General features: G+C 37.1%; 1 protein-coding gene across 1 annotated transcript; it reads left to right on the top strand.

The window, feature by feature from the left end:
* Positions 1-556: 556 nt before the first annotated feature.
* On the top strand, positions 557-25,685 carry LOC105831221. Its single transcript, XM_028193868.2, has 6 exons — positions 557-4,401; positions 13,248-13,424; positions 20,565-20,705; positions 22,499-22,894; positions 23,686-23,870; positions 24,048-25,685. Exons 1-6 carry the CDS (start codon positions 3,933-3,935, stop codon positions 24,624-24,626), a joined length of 1,947 nt encoding a protein of 648 aa, XP_028049669.1. The 5' UTR covers positions 557-3,932; the 3' UTR covers positions 24,627-25,685.
* Positions 25,686-27,927: the final 2,242 nt, after the last annotated feature.

Raw genomic sequence — 27,927 nt, 5'->3', positions numbered from 1 at the left:
TTATTGATAGTAACATCTATTTGAACGTGATAAGTGATTAACTTATAAACTAACACAATTTTCCGAAGAGGAAATTTATAGCAATATCATATTCTTCGGCCAGTTTAAAATAAATTTTCTGAAAGAATTTTAATTCAAACACTATATACAATTACAAAAGCTTAAGTACTCACGTAGCACTAATAAAAAATTGCAGCAACATTGCAGAAATATTTCATCATAAGATTGCAGCATTTTAAAACGTCGCGAATTGTGCTTCAATATTGCCACACATGGATAAAATAATTGATAATCGTAAAATGTTTTTACGATTTTAGAAATATTGCAATACAATGCAATATTGCAGCAATATTATAACATGTATTTTGAAGTCTTTAATAATTATTAGATGCCATTATATGAACATATTTTGACACAAATAATTTTCAGAAATATATCATACGTTTGTGAATTAATTTTTACACAGAAAACCCAAAAATTTTTTGTCAAAATACATTAAACCTACTTTTTTTGAACTAAAAAAAAGAATTTGCCTTTTCAAGGAATTATTTCATTAAAAATGTGAATAAAAAAATTTTAATGCTACGTCTTTTATTTTATGTGGTATTTTCTAATGACGAATAGTAGAACTCAGCTGCGTTCCTTTGATACCAATACTCTTAATTATATATCGTCAAAATGTGGAGGTACATGTTGAAATAAACCTTGTATCTCAAATTTTGATTATACATACTTAAGAATATATTTACTCCCTCGTAATTAAGGGGGTAGGGTTTTTATATCAACATGTACCAAATAAATCAATGATATATGCTGAGTGTAGCATATTGCTCTCTGGTAAATTATAGGACATTACTTCTCACAATATTTTTGAAACATTGTTGCAATATTACTGAAATAATATTGAAAAAAAATTTAGCAACGTGTTTGCAACAAACATGTATCAATGCAATATATAATGTTGCATTGCAACATTACATACAATGTTGTCGTAAGTTCTATGCTGCATAAGTAATACTGAAAATAGATAGAATATTGAAAATAAAAACAGCTGTATACAATATAAAACAGCTTTGTATATAGCATATTCAGCTGTACATATTACAAAATCATTTGTAGTCAAATCACTCTATTAACAGTAATTGGCAATTTATAATGTCAAGAACAATTTATACAAAATACCCTCTCTGTATTAAAATCTCTTTGTCTTGTATCTTTAGCACCGCGTTCTATAGTAGATAGTATTATTACCCAGTAAATTTTTAGCCTCTTGCTATGAAGTCTGAGCTGTGACATTTGCTCTCTAAATTCTATAACTGAAGTCTGTCCAGTTTAAAGCTTACTTGGAGAAAACTTTATATCAAAAATTACTATGTACGATACTAACTACGGGCCATGAGAAGAAATTTCATAAAATTATATCATAAGTAGTATAAATATTATGATAGTTTGACGAAAAACATAGTAAAAATTTTCATAATTTCTTTCTTAGTTTATAAATACTATTTATTATAGTAATTTTTACTGTAAAATTCTCTCCGTGTAGAGATTAGGGCAGTGGTGTAAACGCTTTTTGACGAATAAAAATCTTACAAAGTAATAAAGTTTATGTGATTACAACAAAAGACTGAAAGCAAGGTATTGTAGATCTTACGGATGATTACTTTAAACTCTAGTTTTATCGGGTTAAACCAAATTGTACCAATCGATTATCCCTGAGGGTATTCTCTGTCTGACATTGACGCCCGACGCCGAAATTGCATAGGGCAGTCTTGGCAACGATCGACGACAAGGATTACAACAATGTATCATACTCCAGTTACAGAGAAGAGCGGAAGGCCACTTTAAAAGCGTGGGCGACACAGTAGCGAGCACCAGATCGGTGGGCGGCTACCAGATCGCCCAATTGGTCGATCGACTTGGTAATGGTTGGTGGGCGTTGGGTAAGCTCAGATGCGCGGCGAGCAGTGCGCACTTGGCTGGCTTTACTGGCACTCTCTCTCTCTCTCTTTTTCTCTCATTCACTCATCATGCATTCCCCACCTGGTCTGTATATCGACTAGGTCTTGATATGAGAGTTCTCTTCCCATGCCCCGCGTTCGACGCCTTCCGTCCCACGTCCACTCTTTATGATCAGACTTGGTGTAATTGGCAGCTTCTACAACCGCGGCCTTTTCCCCCGTATTCACCTTCCTCGTTCGCGCCACCATCGACCATTGCTACCGCGGCGCGGCGCTTCAAATCTTGATCTCTTCTTCTCAGCGGGTAGAAGCAGAAGAACGGAGTCTTTTGCGGGAAGAGTATAAGGTGGGGGTAAGGCTAGTCTGGGTGCGCTTCGAGCGCGCGGCGGTAGGCAATCTGCTCGAATACGGCGGAGAGCGAGCAGGTTGCCCCGCGTAACGCACTCGCGTCTGATCATCCAAAAATAACGCGAGGGAAGGGTGACTCGAAATTTGAGCATCACTGTCGAAGAAGGAAGCGAGGATACGTATCGCGTACATCACATTGCAAGGGCTGATAACAGAAACACCTTCTAAAGGAACAAATAAAAAAACCGCGGCGTACAAGCTTTTCGTTCCTCACGTTGGAGAACACAAGGAAAACAACTCCAGCGATCGTTGATCGCGTGACAAGAAAAATGGTGAGAAACAGTGGAACTGTTGAAGGGACGAAAGCGGGAGAAAAATGAGAGGAGAATAATCGTTTTCGTGTGATCCTGGAAAGAAGTTCATCTCTCCCTTTTGTACTCGGGGGAACAAGTGTGCAAAGAAACGAAAGAGAGACAATCTGGCGATCTCCGTGTCCGAAGGGAAACAAATCCTGATGGTGAACGGAGAACCAAAAGGGAAAATCGGCCGCGTATATGGAGCGACGAGGCAAGTCACGTCACATTAAATCTTGATCTCACCTCGGCAAGTCTCGGATCGCGGGAAGGGGGAAAGTCTGGGCGCGCTTCGAAACCCCGAGCGGAAGGCAATCGGCTCGAATCCGGCGGAGCGCGAGCAAGTTACCCCGGTGCTGTGGTAGTCCTCGTTGCCTGTCATTGGAGAAGGGAGCTCTCGTAGGCGGAAGAAACGAGAGGGCGATCGACACGCGAGGAAGAGTACGGAGAGGGAAGAGGGAGAACTGCCAGGTGGAGGAGAAGAGGAGGTGGAGGAAGAGAAGGAGGAGAACGTAGTCACGAGCTTCATGAAAGCGCTTGCGCTCCAATACTCCTTCGGTACCTCCGACTCCTCGGCTTCGACTAGGCTGAAGTGTCGCGACGACGTAAAAGCTTGCGTCGCGATGCGCCGCGACCGTCATCGCACGATCGTACGAGAAGTCATTCCGCTCCACTAATCAGCTCCGTAACGACTCGTTCGTCATTCCGCGTCACGTGGCGAGTCCGCGAAACGTGTTTGTGCTGTCAGAAGATAGTGGTTGACGTTACGCTTAGGTGGTATACACGTGATTGTTTGGTAGACAGTTTGATAAGGACAAGTTGAAGTTCTCCGAGAACAAATGGAAATTGCAGATCGGCGAGTAAGACGGGAATGCGTACCGCAGATTGTGTCGATGTGCATGCAGATAGCGATACAACGATAGAAGAGAAATATTTAAGTTTGACGATGGCGAAATCGACAAGCAATCCTATTAGCAGTAGCTTTCATGGTATATTGTTTGCACATAAATATTCGTTGAAAAATGTCCGTTCAACGATATTGCTCGATGCATAGGATAATCTTCGAAGACGCTATACGCCGAACGAGAGTATTGCCAAATGTTACATTAATCAGAAAAAAACCCTTTACCATTTTGAAAATCGCGAAGGAAAAATCCGTTGGATAAGTAACGGAAGATAGACATTGTGCATCTGAAAAAGTGGAGAAAGAGCAAGAGAGGGAGGAGCCGTTGCTTGAGCGTGGAGGGGGCGGAGGTGAGATCGTCTGGTGATGATGATCGGTGGCGGCGTTGCGACCCCTCCTGGTACTGCCAAGTCGGCGGCTGCAATCGACAGCGAAATGGTGCAGGTCGACGGCATTGGCAGCGGTAGTGTTAGTGGCAGTGCTAATGGTAGTGGTAGCCCTGCGACGGGTGCGACCACCACGCGCCTTACGAACAATAGCAATAGCAGTAGCAATAACAATAACAACAATAACGGGGAGATCAGCAACAATGACGACGGACACGGAGTTGCCAATTGCACCGGCACAACCCCCTCGAACACGAGCGACAAGTTCTGCTGTCAGGACGAGGACGTTCCCGCCAACACTGGTGTTACCCGACCTTGGGAACCACCGTCGCCGACCTTCTCCCAGACGAGATCGCACCTGCTACAGGTACACCCGCCACATCATCACCAGCAGCATCCGACGGCGCATCATCACCAGCAGTTGAATGTACCGGCTTCCCTGATTGACGGTGAGTAGGAATACAATGAGTACTCGTGTAATTAAAATCAAAACAATTATTCTTGTCCAGTTCCAATTACTCTCGTTAAATTGGATTCAATCATTTAGTTTTTGCTTTTTTCTTTCATTGAGTTTTGCATACGATAACTCTCGATTGACCAACATAATAAATGTCAAATAAATCATCGTTTAAAACAAGCTTAGCCTGATATATGTTCGAATATTGCAATAATCATTTTAAAGATATAAACGAGATTTCCAGGTGCATTAAACTCATTAATAATTGCTTCATGGTGAACGTTCCGTATGAATCGATAAGATACTTATTTTCATTGGATAACATAATTTTTTAAGGGCTTAAATCTGTTGCAATTTAAATATCCGTTATGCGTTACAATGAGTTCTGATACTCATTGAAAGCGATATGTGGGCGCTTTTGCAATTAACACATTTTTCTACTTCTCGGTATTGATCATTATATCATTTTGTTCTTTGTTGGATATCTAAGATAAGATGGACACATGTATGTATAAGCAATTAATTCCGTTGTGCCACGATAAATCGATAATTACGGAATACGTCACGCGCCATTATTTACAATCGTGTTTCATGCGCTTTATTACAGAAAAGTTGCACGGCGTTATTGAAATTTAAAAGTGCTTAATGGAGAGATACCGAACGTCCAAAACACCTGAATACACTTTTGAGACTATCGAAGGTAGAGACACTATTTATAATCAATGAAACGAAATAACGAAAGAACAAAAAAAAGACGTGAAAATTCTATTCTAATATAGAATTCTATATATTCAAATATATTTGTGACAATAAGAATTTTGGAACGTAGGTTGTAGTAAAATTTTATTTTTGATTTTTTTAAATGTGCGTCATGTCGACATATATAAACTTTTGATCATTTCGAGAAACATAAAAAACAAAGAAATGACATTTCCATTAATCGTATTTCGTTTTCGTTTTGTATATAATCTTTAAATCTTGTGGAATACGAATCAAACTTGTATAATTATTTGAATGATTTGCACTCTATTAAAATCAAAATTACTATAAGACTTTTATAGGATTTTTACTTTTATTAGAGTGACAAGTCATTTGAATATAATTGCCCAGCTCAATTTTTATTCTTTTGAAAGTGATGTTTCTACAAGATTTAGAAAATAATATGCCTGTGTTTTATATATTTACTTTACTAATTATTATGCGATATTGTTAGATATCTCGCACATATTATTATGTTGTATAATTAATATTAACATATAATTTAATCATTATGCATTCCCGATAACGTCAAAATTAAACGTGCGATACATACGACGACAAGTGAACATATCGATTATATCTATCTTGATGAGAGATAAGCAAATAAGTAACTCTAATTGAATTATGAATCGCATCACAATCTTTTGCCGCGCGAACCTTTCGATGCAGGATGGCAATTAACATTAAACACCTGTACAGTCAAACACCTGTACAGGACTCGTCTCATAACCCACATTAACGGAAGTATTTCATGCCTTAAAAACGCAAAAAATCTCAGAAGTATCTTAAAATCTTAATTGCAATTGATTTCGGAATGGAATATTCAATTGCATCGTGAAAATTATAACAGAAAAGTTGATCGAAAGCAGCATTTCTATATGAAATTATTTTTATTTTAGATATTAAATAAATCAGTTTGTAAAGTTTCGAATATTATACTGGAGTTTTCTCTCAGAATTTAACTTGAAAATCGCCGTAGTCATAGGATAGTATAATATTTTAAAGAATTATATATTTTCTCTAATTTAATAATCTACAACACTAAAATATAAGATACGTTTGGTTAATTTTTATCAAATAAATAGTAAATTTCTTTGAAATATTATATCATGTTGTTCCACACAAGTTTCATCATTATTTTGAGAATTAATTTTAAAAATAAAATTCTATCTGTATACTTTCCAAATATCTGCGTTATGAGATTACACTCTACATTTATTTTTATTGTATAGATGGAAAAACAAAATTCTTTTTTGTTACATTACGTCAAAGGTCCTTTTCCAAAATTTATGCTGAAAAATTCTGTTGTCGATGCTTACAGTTCGTTATCAGCAATCGTCGCAGTTTCTTTACAATCTCTAATTAAGTTGTTAAAAAAAAAGAGTGAAATCGCGATTAGTACAACAATCGCCACGAGCCGTGTTATTTCGCGCGAATGTAATATACCGAACTTCGCGACGCGCAAATGTTTGTTGCAGTGTGAAATACTTTGCTTGCCTCGAACAGTCCAGTCGTAAAATCATTGATAAGAGAATAAAAGGGAGCGCGCAGATATGCGCCTACGACGACAACGCATTCGCGGATCCTTTCGTCCGCGATTCGCACTTGCCAGACAGTGCACAGGAGCTAACCGAGCTGCACCGCACTCGTTCGGAACCGGTTCCAATGCGTTGGCAATTCGAGAGTATACCTCCCTTCGGATCTCGGCGGACGTATTACTCTCGTTTAACGCTCAATACCCGTCCATTCCGCGGGTACTCTCGATCCTCTTGCGTTCGCGCACGCGGAGCACTTCGTTCCAGAACCCCGAGATTTTACGACCACACCCAGACTGTTTTCGAGGCAGATATCTCGTATAGGCAATGGACGTCTTCCTCCGCGAGCGAGCGAACAGGTAAAGAGACACGCGAGAAAAGGACAAGAGGAAATGTGTTCTGAGTGCTCCGGTAGTACATTATGACACTTGGTCATGTATGCTACCACATGAAAGTATTTGTATATATACTAATCACGGAATCGTTTCTGATGATTGCACGTTTGTTGAAAGCATTCTTTCTCGACAACATGGCATTTAAAAGCTAAACTCGCGAATATTCCATCGCAAAGTTCCATTGTCTATTAAGTATGTACGTACGGTTTCCTTAAACACGAATCATCACATATAAATTGATTCTCTTAAATTGCGATCTAATGATACTGTTTGCGAATTAAAATCTGCGAACAAATCCGACAATTTGATGTAGCGGACAAAGCGTAGCCCCAGCTCGGTTTGCGTGTTGAAAGCGATAATCCAGTTTAAGACCCGATACGGGTTCGCCTCGTTGTTTCCGATGCTGAGCAGCACGCTCGATACTTGCCGGCGCGAGATGCCGCGGGATTTTACGACCGCACCCAGAGAGTGTTTTGAAACAGGTACACCTCACCTCACGGTTAATAGCTGTCTTCGGGCGACACTTTGTTACAGTTTTGACGACCAATCGTTGAAAGTGTCCGCGAAGATATATGCACTAATTACGCGTAGAATATACTACTTGTTAACTCTCAGCTTACAATTCTGCTAAGAGATACAATGCTCCTTTGCACACGCAGTATTAACGATAAACATCATATTTGTTGATACTTTTAGTTCACAATCATAATAATCCGCGTTTATTGTTCTTTTTAATCATATTCTCTAAATCTCGTGGAACGAAAATTGAGCTTATGCAATTATTCAAATAATTTGCCACTTTATAAAACTAAACATTTATTTTTATAAAAGTCCTCCCACAAATTTTTTATTCTTTCAAAATTCACTCTTATGTTATAGAGTATAGAGGATATGATTTTTTATTTTTACTGGAGTGCTAAATCACTCGAATAATCACAGAAACTCAATTTTCATTCTTCTAGAATGACATTTCACTCTATAATACGAGATTTAAGGAATAAGTAAACAAAAAAAAATTTATCAAATCAACAATTCTTGTTTGTTTGCATATAAGCAAATATAATTTTTTTTAAGAATTTGATAATTTTAAATAAACTTGCTCACATAAAATAACTTTGTATAATTTCTTAAAAAATATTTATTTTTATTCAGTAATTTTTATAAGTTAATAAAAAAAAGTATCAAAGAAATAACAATATATTTAATATAAGAAATTATAATTGTTTAATACTATTAATATTAAAATAGTCACATATATATATATATATATATATATATATATATATTGCGCATGGGTATCCTTCAGATACCCATTACAATATTGAAATAAAAGTATATATTGCTAAAGTTTATGATTACTAAACTAAAAATTTTACATTCTTGCTTATGTATAAGGCAATGATTGTTAATAGATTTGATACTAATTTTTCGGTGTAGCGTATTAAAACCATTAGTAAGAAGTTAAATAGAATAGCTCACTTTTCTCATCGCACATTCAATGCTAGATGCCATCGAATTATCAATACCTGTGATAATGTTCAATTTGGGATATGATATCGCTTCATATAAAATGCAAATATAGACCATTGATGCATGATGCCGTGAAAATTTATGAGCAATTAGACACTATTACGGTAGTGATAACACGTTTTACTTCGAGATTTTATGATTACGTTCTAGAATACATTTGCGACAAGTGCAAAAGAAATATAGATATCTTCATTTATAAATCAATTCCCTCTCAATTCTCTCTTGGATACTATCTTGCCATGGACTTCACTAATCATCGAGTTATTACGTAAAATGATTGTCTATAGCTATGCGTATTAATTATCGACATGTATAACAATCCATTCTTAACATGAACTCTAGAAATTACAATCTAATAACATAAGATTACTTTTTTGTAAGATACTGCCCTCGAGTATAAACGCAACTATCTGTCTGTTTAACATTTAAATTTTATTCCACGTATAAAGATATTTATAAATAAATATGCGCATAAATTCCATTCAGATTTTATTCCTGCATTCGAATAACACGATTATAGAAGTAAATCTCTTAAAGACAGACCACAATAAATATAGCTAAGTTATGCCATTGTATCATCAACTCATTTTCTTTCCACCGTACGCATATATGAACTTCACCTATCTGTACACATTTGCCTCTGACATTCTTTTTTTGAATAATACTAAAACGTATCCTGGTGAGGTTTATATTTGCACGTGTGCGTCTAGGCTTGCGATTTGTAAGTTAACTTGATTCGCGCGACGCAATGCGACGCAATTTTACTTGAAACCTATCTGCGAACTCGCGGTCCAGATAAAACCACTCATCGGCAGGACGCGGAGCGAGCGATCTGGCGAGTCCGCAGAAAGAGAGAATCGTCGGCCTGCTAGTTTTCCTATTATCTATTACCGCCCTGTCAAACGATCGGTCTTTACCGGCGGCGATTTCGAATATACGGATGAATATATACATACCGCGAGGTTCGATGCCAGAACTCGTTCAGAACCGGTTCCCGCCTGGTGTCGATGCAACGACGATGGGACGCATTTCTTTCTGTGCATCGGCTACTTTCGTTTTCACGACACCTCCGATCGCTTTGACACGAAACGAGCGCGGAATGCGCGCCCGATGTGCCATCCAGATCTGGACGTGGACTGGACGGGACGGGACCGACGCGGGACTCGCGAGATTCGCATAAGTTTCATCCGACGTTTCGAGCAACCGTGGCAAACGAGATTCTTCAGAAAACAACTTCGGCAGCACTTCGCTTTTGCCACGAATCCTCTGAGAATTTTACGAGTGTGAAGACTGTTGCAACACGTGTTTCTTCCTTTTAATTAAATAATTATGATTTGTATATTGTACGATCTGCACAATTTTATGTATGATTTCCTTTTAGTAAAATTGTAGACAATATTTTTAAATGTTAGTAAACTAAAAATTATTTGCCACAATAAGATTTTTCGGATAATAATTTTGACAGTCAATTTTACCACGAATTCTCAGAAAATTTTGTGAATTTTAATTAAGTAACCATGACTTGTGCAATTTTTTCGATCATTAACATGCGGTCTGAAAATCATCGAATGTTTAACTTGACATAATTCTAGTTATCTTTCATACATAATTTTTTAATAAAATTGTAGCAATAATATTTTTAAATGTTAATAAATCTAAAAGATTAAAAAAGTAGCAAAGATGTAAAATCTGTTTGTAATAACGTTTCATGTAAGAAACGTTTAGTAACGTTATTAATAAATACGTACAAAAAAAGTCAAATCAGTTTTCTTCCTCCAGATTACAGTTAACTGGTTAAATTCTGATTAACTGTATTCCTGAGGAGACACCATTAGTAATTAGCTGCATTGACGTCGTAAATTGTGCCAGAGCGACCGTTCGATTACGCGGATAACAAATTGCAAATGATCCACATAAGAGGCACTTATTGAGCTGATTGGCGATCCATTCGGATCATAAAGGACTAATTAATTAAACGTTCTCACTATGCAAACGTACTGCCGCGTATTCACGCTGAGTTCACTCGTTGAAACCAATTAAAACAACGCGATACAAATGAGCACGGCGGACCTGTTTCCTGCCAACACTCGGGATTTAATTTCGTCTGATGGACTCTCTCTCTCTCTCTCTCTCTCTCCTCTCTAGCGCTCGAGCGATCTCTCTCGCTAGCTCTAGATCATCTCGCTAGCTCTCTCTCTCTCTCTCTCTCTCTCTCTCTCCTCTCTCTCTCTCTCTCTCTCTCTCTCTCTCTCTCTCTCTCTCTCTCTCTCTCTCTCTCTCTCTCTCTCTCTCTCTCTCTCTCTCTCTCTCTCTCTCTCTCTCTCTCTCTCTCCCCGCGCGATCGCGCGGGCTCCTTATGTAAGACGGCTGGATAAAAAGTAATTGCGCTCGTCGTCTGCAAAATGACAGCAAAATGACGCTACATATATCGTTCGATAGTAAATTGGCATCTGCATGTTCTGCGCTAAATGTGGTTAGGATCAGTCGGCAGTGCGATTACGAGGAAGCTAAGCCTGTAATAAGCACATCGTAATTTTGAACGCCCTACCGGCACAGTAATTAACATCTAGCTCACATTCACATTATCCTTAAGCTCGCGTCGATTTACGCTTGAATTTTCCGTGTCGTCCTGTCGCGATTTTATTGGATACGCCGTGTAATTACGTCTTCTCTCTCCTTTATGATTATTTTCTATGAGTCAATCTTTCACTTAGCATGATAACCCTAGCACGTTCGACGGAGCTAGCCCACCAAATGCTCGATTGCTCAAATTTAAGTGGACGATTATCTCCGGACTGCAATTAAAGTCAACAAGCGATTTTCAATAGCGTCACTTCTTCGTTCAAAATGTTATAAAAATTGTTCAGTTATAAATCTATATGGGAGAGTCATTCGTACGAAGAAAAAATTTTCTGCACCTGGCTAATAATTCACTTACTGTACGACTACAGATGTGCTTACGAGCTAAACTCTGCACCATTATTTAATATAATAGAACGATATATAGTAAATCGATATGTAATAGAACTCTGACAAACATGTATACGTACTAAATGATCGTCATATTATAGCATCAAGTTTATTAAATAAACGATAAAGGATAATTTCCTCTATTAAATTTGAATTTAGTAATAAACCAAATAATTTCTATTGATTTTACATTTTAAAATAGTTAAAGAGTGATTTGTATATTTTATTGACTATTTAAAAGCAGAAATAATCAATAATTAAAAACTAAAAATAAAATTGATGAATTCCTAAGCCTAAGGTTTCTGCAAATCTCTCAATAAAGACCTTCGGACTGAATAAAAGCCTACTTAATTTATTTTATTTTTAATCACACGCGCGCGCGCGCGCGCGTGTGTGTGTGTGTGTGTGTGTGTGTGTGTGAAATATAACAGTTTTACTAAATATGTAAAAATTGATCTATGTATAATTAAAAATGTAAATACATGTCTAAAAATAATTTTATTGGTAAAAATAATTATGAAGGTTCAAGCAAGATAAACCATATGTTACAAAAAATTTAACAATCAACTTAGACGTTCTACATATCATCATTATTTTGATGATCTAACAATATTATTTTTAAATTTTGTATTCAGTTAAATTTTTCCAAAATCTTAGTGTTATTCACTTCTCATTAGTGTTAAAGTGTTTAATTATTCTAATAATTCTTTTTAACTTCTAATATTATTTTTATCAAGTTGATTACCAAAACGAGTATTAAAATGTTTTTAACATAAGAGACGTATTTCAAACTATGAATTTGGTACAAAATATCATAGACTTATAATATTTTTTCAACAATGACAATTTTAATTTTGTTCTTTTAATTTATTGTTACTTAAAAAGGATTTTAAATTGAGAAACGTTGTATTTATTTAAATTAATAATAAATTTGCCAATTTAGTTGACTAAAAGAAAAGATTTATCTTTAGCAAATCCATTCTTATTGTACAGAGTTTTAAAAAATTATATTTAGCAGAGCTTTTTAATAAAAACAGAACATTAATACTCTATTTAAAATAATAGACTCTAAGATTCTATTTAATAGAATTTTAAATAGATTGTATACAACTCAGGTACTTTATGATACACTATTGCTATAAAAAATATAAATGCTATTCGAGGTCATATCGATATATAAGTATGAATTAATTATTCCTAGCCATAATTTGAATGACGGGAATCTTTTTGACAGGACTGCGCTTTCAACATTTTGGAAGACCGTATCAATAACGGGATCGCGAGATCACGTTCGGCAACTTAAATTAATGCGCCTGAATGTGAAGTTATTTGACCGTGACCACTTTCGTCACAGCGATTACGCAGGCGATTGTTAATTTAACGAAGCATTCAACGGACTTCGGGGATCCTAAAAAAGGATCTTTGTGAGAAAAATAGATTTCCGATTATGTCAGACCCGTAAAGTCATCTCTCGAATCTCATTAACCAGTTCACGAAAATAATCTGGAGTCGAGAACGCGAAAATGCGATAGAGTTAATGACGATCAAAGATAAACCGAGATTTCGCTCTAACAACATAATTAGTTATTCGATATGATAATTTCATGATTATAAATAGTACAACAAAATGTTTTTTTTTTTTATTGCAGGTGTGAGTTTACAAAATTGCACAGCCGGTCCATTTGCCAGCGGCAATAACAGTAACGCATCGCGGCAACGTCTGATCGAGTTGTCACATGGATTAGGAGCGCTGAGGCATTACAACGATCTCGCTAACCACGTGTTATCATTAAACCAACAGGGCGCAGTCGTTACGAAACTTTTAGGTTTGTAAAGTATTATATTTGTATCACGAAACTGCCACGCACGAAAGAGAAGAATCGCATTCGCGATATTTGTACGCTCGATATTACACCCCGTGTTGTTTCTTATCATTGACGATAAGAATATGCAAATTATTGGGTGACATTCCGAACACGAGAACCTACGTAGGGAAACTGCTCCGTTGACATATCGCTATTACATTCGTCAACCACTATATCTATCGCAGGTATCGAGCACCACGCACGCATTACGTACGCACGTAAGTTCAATACGAAGTCAGGGCAGAAATCATCCATTTATATTCCACGTTCCGAGAATACTATCGATCCTTCGAAAATGAGAGAAAAATAGATATTGGATATGTACGAGGGAAAATTTTCCAAAGTCAAGAACTATTAGATGAATTGATATAAAAGGTTTTTGTCGTATTTGTCAAATATAAGTTTCAGAGTCAATTTCTATGCATGAGAAAAAAATAATACTGACAAGGAGCTTTTCCCTATCTACCTAAGCGGAAACTTACTTCAATGGATCTATATTTTTTTAAAACAAAAGCAAATTTATAATTCTATTTAAACTTCATTTTATTTCTTCTTGGGCGTTTCTCTCTCTCTCTCTCTCTCTCTCTCTCTCTCTCTCTCTCTCTCTCTCTCTCTCTCTCTCTCTCTCTCTCTCTGTCTGTCTCTCTTCAAATTTACATAATTTTTTATTGTATTTTTCGCTTTATGCGGCAATTACGGCAGCTTCAAACGATGCCGCGTTAATATCTCGGCGATTTCAAGGAAGGTAAAGAACAGGCAATAGCACCAAACTCGGGGCCAGACATAACGAGCGTCATGAAGAACATATCGGCCACTCGAAGCTCGTTAGCTCGCGAGAATTAACACGTAATAACCGCTTCTTTGGCGCATTAAATTTCAGCACTTCGGCAACAAACCTAAATAATTCGTCAGTAATTGCGCCAATTATTAGCCAATTATTAGCCTTTCTACATTTTTGCGGGCTCAAGCAAAGTTTTGACTTTCGCTTCTCTTTTTAATTGAGTAAAATGTTGAATTTGAAATTTTATGAACTTGTATTATATTCTCTTTCTAGTTATCAAATTACATTAGCTTTAATGAAAGTTATTTCCACATGCCATTTTCTTTATAATTCAATAAATATTTGATGAATCATTAATACTACTCGTTTAAAAAAATTCTTGCAAATTTATCATAAAGAAATAAATAACGTTACATCTATTTTCTTCAAAATAATTTCCTTATAATACATTGTTAAATTTGTAACAAATTTTACCCAATTTCAGTTATTTTTAATCATTTCTATAATCACCATTTCTCCTACTTAATATGTTCTATTTAACTAAAACCACAATAAAGTTAAGTAAACAATTTAATTAAAAAATGTTAAATTTGATTCAAATTTAATTTGTTACTTAGTTTACATTAATTATTTTACATTAATTAGCTACTTAGTTTACATTAAATGTTAGATTACATTAATACCCCGCTTACTTTGAAAATAAGCAATTTAATTATAGATGGACTGATTAAGTGTTCTTTTAACTACATGTTTGTGTAAAAATAATAAATTTTGACACATATGGCAATTAAATATAAAAAAATGTTATTAAATTTAAAGAATTGTACATGTGATTCTTTAACATTCAACAGTGCTAACGTTTATAAAGCTTTTGGAAGTACATTCCTGGAAATTATTTTTCAATACATCTTTTAGTGTTCCCCGTGCTTTCGTAATGACTCTTAGCGCGAATTGTTTATACTTGTAAAACAATGGTTTCTTTATTACCATTCTTCAAGCATTCATGTAATGTGAAAGAAAATGAGGGTTTAGTAGCATACCTAAACGATTCGCGAGCGTCGAAGAAATCATTGCAAAAGCGACGAGAACTCTGTGTGTGTGTGTGTGTGTGTGTGTGAAAAATTAAAAAATATTTTCCTTACAAACATTAGCAAAACTAGTATTATCTATATTTCAAAAAGGCTAAGTACAGATTTACAATAAATGTTAATAAATATTTGGGTCGGGTCTACAATAGGTGTAGTAAGCTTTAAGTAGCAAGAAATAAATTCAAACAAATAATTGTGATTAGTCAACTTCTTACGGCTTAAGACTTACTATACCTATTGTAGATCCAGCCTTAGCCTTTTGCTCTCTAAGTTCTGAGCTGTGATGTTAATTTGCTCTAAGTTCTAGGCTTTACAGTTGAGATTTGGCCAGCTTAAAGATTACAGTTTAAAGCAATGTCGGAAACGCTATATTTCTGAAAAAAGTCACAGTTTACAACTTATACCAAAGGCTAAAAATTGATTACACTTATTGTAGATTGGAACTAATTGCTCGAGAAATTACACTTCGAGCTCCTAGCACTTACGCTCTTCGCAACTACTCGCTCCGCTCTTCATATCTTCGCGACCGCCATATTCCGCGAGTTAATGCAGATCATGAAGCTTTCGCTAAGATGGGCACGCGAGTGCGATCTTGCACGCGAGAGCGCGGTGAAACGCGCGGAAAATTAGACCCTGAACGCGATCGGGAATTGTCGGAAGCTCGGATCTCGTTCGAGGAAAGGCCAGAAACACGAGGAAGCCAAGTTGAAGAAGAAGAAACAAGAAGGAGGAGGAGGAGGAGGAGGAGGAGAAGGAAGGATCCGCGCGCCGAGAGAGGCGAACAATAAAAAATAGAAGCGAGCCACCGAGCATTGCTGTTTGCCGTGGAACGCCGGAGTTTCTCTCTTTCTCGTAGAGACCAGCCTACCTATCTCGCGGTCCTCGTTAACTTTACGAGCCGCTCGTAAAAATACCGTTCGTGGCCTGCTCTCTCGCGCGGCGCGGCCGGTAATGTCTTCATCTCGCTACGGATACGGACTCCTTAGGCATCCCGAGGTGAATATAATGTACTATAATCGGCCGACCAATTACTTAACGACGGCGAACAATTAATCCCCTCGGCGCGAGCGAGGTAGTGCAGCGTTGATATGCAGGTCGAAAAGGAAACAAATGACGATATCTGGTCACTTTGTCGCGGAGAACGTATTATATCATGATACAGGTATCCCTCTGGTTACGACTTTCGTCGAATTAACTGTAAGGCTTTGTAAGCTACACGATGCAACTAAATCTCATTTTAACTTTCTTTTTATCTTTTTCTAATCCTTAAAAATATTATAGAAGATTAGGTTACGTGGTACAAGGACCTAAGTCGAATAACAATATATAATAGTATTGAGTGCGCTAAACTGTTATGTGTATACATATGGTTTAAATTGATATTTTACTCTCTAAATTACAATCAGTAAAAAATCAACGAAATCAGTAAAAATACACTGATTGCAATTGAGAGAGTACGTAAGTGAAACATGATTCGTGGAAAATAATTATTTATTATTATTATATAAAATTATATATACTTATTATTATATAAAATTCTTTTTTCTCAAGAATATAATATAATATTTAGTATTAAAAGCGATTAAAAAACAAAACTACCGCGATCGCACATGCCGGTCGCAATTCTGAAAAGTCGTAAGTCGAGGTAGTCGTAAGAAAGGGTAGAAGGACGCCTGTATCTCCGGTTATTCATATTCATAAATCGAAAGTACGATTCCATTATATCGATTTTCGTGTCGTCAAACGTTGCGGCCTCGCCTTATTACACCGATTACAGAGGGATCGGTTTCAAAGGCTGGATTGAGAGACTATACGGGATAAATGGCCGAAATTTCGAGCGTGCCGCATAAGCTTAACACGTCACTATTGCGGTGTCGTTAGGATAACTGGACGGCAATCGAATGGACAATGCCGAAGGCGTTCCGGTTGTTTGCTCGTAGTTTCTATCGCGACGCTCTTCATGCACACACCCGTCCCGTACAATTACGCTAATTTCTCATTATCAATGCATAAAAGAGATCAGGCCTCGGCCCGCGAGAACGCGCACACGCATGGGACGACGCCCCGTAACGACGGACACCCCGTAAACACGCTGGCGGACGGACTGACGTCCACCACTGTGCTCGCAAGCAACCCTAACCGGCTAACAAAATTGGTTTCGTGCGGTTTCTTTTATTAAAATCAACGCTCAAAAAATCTTATGTACGCACGCACATAGACGCGCACACACATGCGCAGGAGCAAGCCGAGCGGGCAACAATGAAAAACGGTGGCCAGAAGAAGGGTGGCAGGGAAAGGGTGAGAAGAGATCGGCGATGTGAGGTAGGGAAAGATAGATACAGGAACAGAAAGAGAGGGAGGTTCGATAAAAGATGAAGAGAGCAAACGGGATGTCGAGAGAGAGAGAGAGAGAGAGAGAGAGAGAGAGAGAGAGAGAGAGAGAGAGAGAGAGAGAGAGAATCCGGGGGATAGCAGGTCGAGGCAAGGAATTTGCTCGCGGCATGGATACCTATTAGGTGGATACATCGTTTATGTACCCGGCACGCACTTTATCCGTGGGAGCGCACGCGATACCCTCTGCCGGGTTTAGTCGTCATTATTGTTATTAATAATAGTACGTAACGACCGATAATTGCTCAAGTCTGCCTGCGCCTCTGGTTTCCATTACCCCACGGTCTCCCTGGCATCGCGCGTCCATCGGATTGACGGATACCTCTTTCTTTTTCTCTCCCTCTCCCTCTCCCTCCCTCTCTCAACCGTCGCGTTTCCCAGTCTTCTTCTTCTTCGGGAAGACCGCGACAGAGCGCGAATGACGGATGATGCATGCATGTACGGACGACGTCCAACGTCCTTCCACGATGAATCCGCGCGTAATTGGGGTCGGAAGGCGAACCCTTTACGCCCGATGGTTGACGTTGATATTAGCACGCGAGCGTGACTTTCGTTTCTTCGCTTCTGTCGTGTCGCTCGCGAGAAACGGGGCAAAAACGACGGATACGTGGTGTATCTTGAGCGCGACGTATAGCTTTGAATACATATCATTAGTAACGACATAACGTTGGCAAAAAAAGAATTTTTTCATACAAATGCACGATTGCGGTTGCAACCTATCGGATTTGTATTAGTTGTTATTATATACAAATAAATTTAATAAAGTTACCATATAATTAACTGATATTAGAGGAAAGTCTATTCTAACTAATTCTGGCATACTAATTTGTTTTTGGATAATATTATTTTTTTAAAGTCAAAAATAAAAACTTTAAAAATGTAAATATAAATTAGATGGTGTCTTTTGTCAGCTTAATAGATATTGATTGATGTAAACATATAAAAATTCATAGAACCATATGTAGTATATGGTGTAAAAACACGTATTAAATTGTGGACATGTCCGCAACCTATCACATTTTAAATTCCATAAACATGCGTGCGTATTTAATAAATGTATAAAAAAGTAATAATTTTTTAAATTATCCTTTATCACGTGTATCTGTTAAACTTATAATATAAGTAGATAATGTGCAATACATCTTTCATAGGAAAAAATAACTTAATACATTTGCAAGAGACTCATGACCCTTCGAAATTTAGAGTAAGCGTCTTTTTCCAAAACGATAAATGCATTAAATAAACATTAAATTAATTTAAATTTTTATTTTACGTCAAATCACCATACATTAACTTACATGTATGATACCATTTTTCTGTAATTTTTAATAAATAATATTTTTAAAACTTTAAATAAACACTTGCTAATTATATTAAAACATATCTTATTACAAATTATGAATGATTTACATAATAAAAGAATTATTTTTTACAATTAAATTGGTATTATTAAAAAAGCAATTTATGTAAAAAATACAATTTGTTTCAATAAATACTGATTGTATTGCATAAAATAGTTTTTATAACTAGTGAACGAATTATTCAAATTACTTATGTTCTTCAAATAAATAAATATAATCCTTTATTTTAAGAAAATGTGTTCACAATTGTATGTAACACATGCTTACTAAAATTAAGGAAAATTTCTTTCTATTAGTATAATTTTTTCACATTGTAAATTTTAGTTATACACAATTTACTTCTAAAACTGTTTACATATTTTTTATATAAAACGTTTTATAATAATTTAACTTAATTTATTAAAATTTAGTTGGTTAGAAGGTATTTTATTTGCGTCTTTTACGATCGCAACACATGCAATCGATCATATGTGCACTGTGCCTTTTCATACTTATAATATGCTTACGGAGTTGTGCGCGTCTTAGCATTCACTTGTAGGTGCTAATTAATTCATGACTAATTGACTGCTGCGTCACTCATTGTCTTTCCCACGAGTAAATTATTAGTTCGGTTTCTACGGAATATGTGACAGCAGTAAATTTAAGATATATCTATTTTTATTTATGATCGATATTTTTATGTCTCATTTACAAATAAATGTCACCATTTCGAAAAAGAGGAAAAAAGAGGTAAGATTACAATAAACCCCAATAATTTTTATAAACGGCATCAAGTCTCATTGACCCAAGCCTGCAATTCAATTCTTAAGCAAACATCTATGGCGATAATGACACTAAAAATTATCACAAGCCGACGCGCACGGTGGTTAGGCGTACGCAGATAATTTTCTTACACTACAACGTATATTACGTAAAACATCCTCGCGCTGTCCTAATTGCTGCATCATGAATCCGCCCAGATACGAAGATAGGATTGATATCCGTTTGTCGGTGGCACGCGATGTTAAGCGTCGCGAACCGCGTGCGTATTGCCGTGACTTTTGTAATGTTACATGTTGTCATTTGTATTTTTTTCCTTCTGCCTCCTTATGCTTGCCGTACGCGTTATGTTTTCACGACCGACTTGAAAGACCGCGAAGATCCTAATACATCTTTGCACCGGACAATATCCAAGGCGTGCACGTGGAACAAATTACGTTTAATTTATCATTCAATTACAATATTACAATTATCACTCGTTTCGCATCAATCACGCCTGTGAAAGATATACATTCGGATTCCATAGGCACGTGCATCGCGTGATTTTCAGGAATTACGGCAAATTTCGCGAGTTTTGGCGTGACCGAGCTGTCGAATAAGAGCGCAAAATATAAATGTGCCATGCCGCGGCGCCATTTACGAGCGATTTTATCAGGGGGACGGCCCCCAGAAGGTTTTGCCAATGCACCGCGTCCTTGAAGCCCATTTTATCGTGTTTCAGGTACGTTGCGCCCGCCGGGTCTGATCGGTGGCAGTAAGCCGAAAGTAGCGACACCGGCTGTCGTCGCTAAGATCGAGCAATATAAAAGGGAGAACCCGACTATCTTCGCCTGGGAAATTCGGGAGAGACTAATCTCCGAAGGTAAGATAATATAACGCCCGGATCGACACTTATCGGAGGACGTGTGTCCGAACATATAAGCGTTCAGATTAAATTGAAATGAACTTATGAGACGCGTCGCACTTTAAATATTACTTGCGAAAAGGAAGACGGCAGGGAATTGTTGCAAGGCAATTATTTTCTTTTGGATCGGAAAGAGCGAAATTATGATAATGAATGCTAAGCGTAAGCAGATTCACGAGATCGATCAACACAGCTAACATTGACATTGATTAAGATTATTTCGTGGTATGTTTCTTAGTGCGCGCGCTTAGTCATAATGCCGAGTCTTCGTCAGCGCAATGCATAAATTAGCGTGTTTCTTACCTAATTATGCTCGTCCTCTGTGAGCCATGCGAATGCAAACCGCTCATATGATTACGGACGCACGTATGGATAACATATAATTTAAACGAAAGAATTAAGAAACGCGTTTCTGCGACCTTACTTCTTGACACACATACCGCACTCGAGACATTCATGCCAACACGAATATCATTATAATCGTCAGTAAACTTCGATATGCCTTTTGTTGCGACGCAACATTGTCACTCAAAAAATTCAACGTGTAGTATCAAAGGTTGCGTCACGCCTACGGCATTAGCGGAATTGTGAAGAATTCTGCATGTTTGTAACGAGATCTTCGGGCTATGTGTTAGCGATCTATAATAAACCATTGATCTTTTTCTCTAAGCTTTAAGCTATGACGTTAATTTACTTTAAACTCTAAATTTTATAATTAAAATTAAAGCTCAGAAAAGTACATATTGTATGTTTGATCTGTTCAAATTATTTGAAGCGAGAAAAGAATATCCAATTCAAATATTCAGAATGTCAATTCGTTATATATGAAGTGTGGACAGTAATAAAGATTAAAAACGCAGTATAGAAACAAAAACGAGTTTGCACGAGTCTTTCCTTTTTTACACTAAATATCAAAAGCGTCTTTTTGCTTGAGGGATGCTGGAGACAGTTGCTTTACGGAAAAAAATTTATAATTGTCGATACTTTAATCATTTCTTATTCAAATATGGCGTGTGAAGCTGTTACCTCGTAATAATATTTGCTTGATATAAAAGATCACGAAATTTGACATTGCAGACACATAAATGATAGAAATAAACAATGTTGAAGTTAGACTTTGATGCCTAATTGAGACGAAATTGTACAAAATTTTACAAAAATTTAAGCGTGCATACGCGTGAAAAGTAGATAAGTAGAATGTGAAAATAATTCTTTTTGTTCTCGATATTAAAGACTAATTAACAGATATTATTACTTGAATTTTATAAAAAGATTTTCAAATCTATAAGAAATACATACAAAATCTTATTAATGATGTGCACTAATGATTTTACAATCTACGTTATCGACCTCGATCATGTTTGGCCGTCCAGCATTCCCTTAATTCAAGTTTAGCACAGTTTTTGTTATAAAAATGTTGATAGTTTAAAGTAACGTTTAATAAGATTCTCTTTACAGTCTAAAATAGTTCAGTTAATCTATAATACCTTGCAATCTACAAAGGTAGAAAAAATCTTAAAAGATTCTTAACTATATGAGTGAATTTTCACTCAAAATATTAATAACAGAAACACACAAATAGCACTCTAAAAGCAGCGCCTGAAATGGTTTTTTACTGTACAAAAAAAAAAAACGTTAAAACATAAAAGACTTACTACGCCTTTCACCCTAATGCAGATCGGGTTTCAATTCTATGGTGTTTTCACTAGTGGCGTTGACCGCAACGCATTTCGGCGTTTCGCCTGTTCCAGGAGTTTGCAGTAACGCGACAGCGCCGTCGGTCAGCAGCATTAATCGGATATTGCGAAACCGCGCGGCGGAACGCGCGGCCGCGGAATTCGCGCGCGCCGCCGGCTACGGCCTTTACGCGGCCGCCGGGCCGCATCCGTACTTCAATTCGCACCAGCATCCAACGACGAGCCATCATCTGCCGGCGGGCTGGCCGGCGCCGGGCGCGGCTGGACACCCGTGGATGCTGCCGCCACTTGCTACTGGTATATCCGGCGCCGCGTCGGCTTTGCTTTTGCCACCATCCCTGAGTCCCGGTGCGGCCGCTGCCGCGGCCGCGGCCGCGTCCGCGTCCGCTACGGGCACCTCCGAGCATGCGCTTCATGCCGCCGACGCGATCGCTCGTGGATATTTGCAAGGTGACGAAAGAGACATGCATCGTTCTTCGATTACAAAATTTATTCTTATTCCTACATCTCTTTTGGATATACGTTATATTATTCTTCGAAATTTTTTATTCGTTTTCTTCCAAATTAAATTCGTTCAAATAAGTTAAATCCTGAAATTTAGAGAGAGATTCCTAGATTTACATATAATCCTTTTAATAAAAATAAAGAACCAAGAATGAAAGAGAAAAAGCGAATTTAAACCTTTTATGTTAATTTGATCGACGATTTAATGTTATAAATTTTTATTTGGAACATTTAAAATATAATATTTATATAGTTTCTTGTTAAATATACAATTTGCATCTGAATCATTCAATTAAAATATCATGTAAAATTTTATAGAGAAATCAAGAGTATTGTCGTGTATGTATTCAATCATACTTTCTAAATTACAATCAGTGAAAAATCAGTGAAATCAGTGAAAATACACTGATTTTCAGTAATAACTTATAACTTACCAATTTGTGAAATACACTTATCATTCAGTGAATACACACTAATTCTGAAGTAAAAATCACTAAAAGATAGTGAATACTCATTAATTATCACAATTATAAGTCTACCACTACAAATCAATGATAATATACTGATTGCAATTTAAAGAGTATATTATATAAAAATAGTATAATTATTGATTTTCTCAATCTGGTATTTACTTTAAAGTTATAGAGCGCATTAGGTTTTGTCAAAATAAAGAGATGTTTTGGGTTGTACTCAGCCACTGCACAGCCCGTAGAAAACGTATTTACGTTAATGTGCAGATGGCGACGGAGATGACGGAAGCTTAGACGGCTCGGAACAGCCCAAGTTCCGGCGCAACCGCACGACTTTCAGCCCAGAGCAGCTCGAGGAACTCGAGAAGGAATTCGAGCGGTCGCATTACCCGTGTGTGTCCACGCGCGAACGTCTCGCTTCGAAAACGTCACTGTCGGAGGCTCGCGTACAGGTGAGGATCTCCACTAGTGCATAAAGATAAAGGGTCGACGCGATGACGCGACGCGGGGCGCCTAATTCGATGTTTAATAAATTGGAGAATGGCCCCTGCGGTTAACGGTCGCGTCTGCCCGACGTCTGTCCGACTTGATTACGAGAGCGTTCTAACGACCTAACTCGTGACTCTTAGGTTTGGTTTTCCAACAGACGGGCAAAGTGGCGTCGTCACCAGCGCATGAACCTCTTAAAGCGCTCGCCGCCGCCACCACCACCACCACCACCACCACCACCGCCGCAGCCGCAGCCGCAGCCGCCGCCGCAGCCGCAGCAACCGCACTCCGCTACGTCCGCTATGGAAATCGGCCAGCGTACGTCCAGCTGCTCCATCACCGGCATGGGCGGCGAAAGTAGCGCGTTTCGCGCGGTTGTCGCCAATTCCACCGCCAGGGACGATAGGCTCGACAGGCACGAATCGGTGCAGCTGAAGCAGCCGGAAAGGAAGCCCAGCGCTTTCCGGATGATCAGCCAATTGGTGGGTGACGACTCGTCCGGGCTCTCGAGACCGACCAGTCCCGTCTACGATCAGCGGCAAGGTCTTGGTCCACGTCCGGATTCAACGCACAGGATACGTTACGATCAGAACGAGGATGAAGACGAGGAGATCGACGTTCAAGATTCCGATCAGGACATACCGTCCTCGCCTCCGGTCGCTTGGAGAGATCACTGGACTGACCAACAGCCGTTAGAACTGACGAAGCACGATCGCTGAACGGAACGTGATATCACCGTTTTATTTCAAGCGGTTGTTCAATTTAGAGTGATGATTTTCGGGAAGAAATCGAGTAGCTGCGTGTTTATTTAAAGTATTGGACTGGACAAATCGCGTGGATCAGTGACTACCAGTATTCAAGTGCGTCAGTTCATTACCTTTTATTCGTTGGTGAACGATTGGTTGATCAATAAGTGCAAAAGTGACGAAAAAGATATTTTTTTGGCTGTACGGTGCACGAAGTACAGTAATAAAGCCAGGAAAGATACTATTTAAAAATGTCGTAAAATGTCGATCCAGAATTATTGTTCAATTGACACGCGCGTGATCGAGTGATAAATCGGTAACGTGCTGCATCAGCAGCGAATTCGAGTCGACGATTAATCGGCGTGGCATCAGATGCGGCACCGTATGTGTTGTATTTTCTCATATTTTTTTCTTTTCTCATTATTATCGGGCTTGGCTCTTCTCTATTGGTTTCTAATATATATGGAGAGCTATATGTGCGTGCTTGTTATTACGAACATGGTCGATTTCTTATGATCGCGAATGCGAATAAGTGTTGCGAGCTGTATAATATTAACACGCAACGTTATCAATATCATTGTAATTATTATTGTTGATTAGATAAGTGATCGATGCGTGGCAGAAGTAAACGCTGTTAGATCATTCGAATCTATCTGGGGAGTCGCTCGTGCAAGTAGAAAATATAAAAAAAACACATACCGCGAAGAAGGAATGAGAGATTGTTCGAGCTCATTCGGAACTAGTCCTAGCGAATCTTTACGAATTAGGGATATGTGTTAACTACAATATTTGAAATAGAAGTAAGCGAAAACACAAATATTCCTATACGAACTGTGTTAAAATATAATGTTTATTTAAATGAGACCGTTTGTAAATATCCACACACGGCGTCACAATTCATTTTTTTCTTGCAAACTCTTCCAAAATTTTCTTTCTAACTATCGTCCAACAGACAAAATGGTTTTTGGCGAGCCATCAAATATCCGCACAATGAAATATGTTATATTGAAATAAATTTACATAAATATCCTACGCTCCGTTTATCAAATTAATTCCCCCCAAATCCTAAAAGTGACGAACAAGAAGAATAAAATGTAATTTCATATAACTGCTTATTATTTCCCTTTTTTTATAGAAAAACTTTAGAAATTTTTTAGAAAACTTTAATCGTGCAAAACCAAAGCGTCAAAGACACGTGGAATAAGTGCGAGATGTTTTTCATGTAATAATCTAAAGTTAACAACTGTTTGCCCTACAAGAACTATACATACCGTTATCGATTTATGTTGGAATTACTATGAACATTAATACATAAAGCAATCGATATCGCAAGCTACTCGGGTAGGTGCTCCTTGATTCATGTTCCACGGCAATTATCCTTAGTGGAATATATTTCCGCATATCTCTTAACGCGATGCAAGATATTCCGCTACGGATCGCGCACTTAAAGTCTAATACCCTTGTCATGTATATCTCTTATTGAACCGCTCGCGAATACCGAAGTCGTGGATATTCTCCGCGATCGTGCGACGTATATCTACTTAAATTGCCGTTTTGTCAATAGTGGGAAAAAAAGAAACAAGCCGTACAAAAAAAGTAAAGTTGCCGATACTTATCTCTTACTTAATGTTTTATAAAATACAATACAAATTTGCGGCATAACGTTCGATTTCCTGTGCAAAAATTGAAAAAGATAATCTAATCCCTTCTTACGCTCCGCGAATGCTTAAGTTATCTGCCGCAATATATTTATATGTGCTTTTTTGTTTTCGAAACTGATACTCAACAAAAATTAAGTTCCAAAACATGGATCTTCAATTTCTATAATTTTTTGTCAAAACCATATTCGAGTTAAAATAAACATTTTTAAAGGAAATTTTGGTAATTTATATAAAAAAGCCATTTTTTAAATGAAATGACAAAAATATGGATGAAAATATTTTCCATTATATAGAGCTAATTCTAAATAACTTCTTACTAATCTTGATGTTGATCTTAATCTTCAGAAATATCGAATTCATTAATCTTTCCCTCCTTTTATTGTTCATTAAAAAATTATTAACAAAACAATTTCCATAAATACAATGTAATTTTTACAAAACAAAAAGTATAACTTAAGCTAAATCAAAGAAAAATGACTTTATTCTAATGCAATTGTAAACCTCGTTTCGCCTTATAAGTATAAGAGAAGAGGGTGAATATTTGTTCGCGTAAAATCAAAAACTCATGTAGAACAGTTACAGATCTTGTTTCGTTTTGCAAGGAAAATATAAAATAAACTTTGCTTCTAGTAAGAAGTAAAAAATATTTTTTTATCTTATAAAATGGCTTTTTCATATAAAAGTTGTTAAAACAATCAATTTAAAAGCTTTTATTTTAGTTCAAAGTAAGGCTTCCAACAAAGTTTGAAATCAGAAATACATCATTTTCAAAATTCCTCGAAGTTAACACTTAAAATACACATCTTGAAACATTTGTATCCTGTGCATTTCTTTTCTTCGAAATATTTTGTCGACTATAATTAATTGTAACATTTATATAGAGTTTTTATTAATTCACAATTCTACATACTTTCTAAACATATAAAATTATACAAAATGTCCGAAAAAGTCAAACTTATACAACGTGTTTATTATAAATTTCGGCAGATCGAAAATAATCATATAAACTTGTGTCCCAAAATGTATGATTGTAAATGTTCAAAGATTTTTATCAATTGTTATATTTATAATAAATATTTATGAAATATTGGAAAATGTTTGAAGTCATTAGTTCGCTTTTTTGCAAAAGGAAATATTTTCAAACATTTATTATAATAACGTTTACAACTTCAATAAAGTATTTTTGGACATAAGTTTATGTGACATTTTTTTACTTGCTCGACCTCATAATACATTGTGCAAGTTTGACCACGACATTTTCTAATATCCCGTATGTAAAAGTTCATTTAATTTTTGCATATTTGTTGAAACCGATTAAAATTAACGACAGAAACAATTGCTCACGGGGAGCGGTAAAAATTTCAATTTTCAGGCTCAGCAAACAAAAGTTTATATTAGGTGTTAAATTTCACGAGCGTCAGTTCCACCTGACGGCGCGATCACTGCAACGGGACAAATCCATTCCCCCGACAACAGAATACGTGCTCCGACACGGAGCCTCCGAGAGATCCCAGTGTCGGGGACCGCGCGTATCCACGGAGGCGAGGACAGGGGGAGAAAAAAGCGCGTGAACGAGAGAAGAGGCTCATCGACGATTAACTCGAATCTACGGT

This window comes from Monomorium pharaonis, chromosome 10 (assembly GCF_013373865.1).
Source record: "Monomorium pharaonis isolate MP-MQ-018 chromosome 10, ASM1337386v2, whole genome shotgun sequence".
In the NCBI taxonomy this organism is placed as follows: Eukaryota; Metazoa; Arthropoda; class Insecta; order Hymenoptera; family Formicidae; genus Monomorium; species Monomorium pharaonis.
This window is presented reverse-complemented; position numbering and strand designations above follow the sequence as displayed.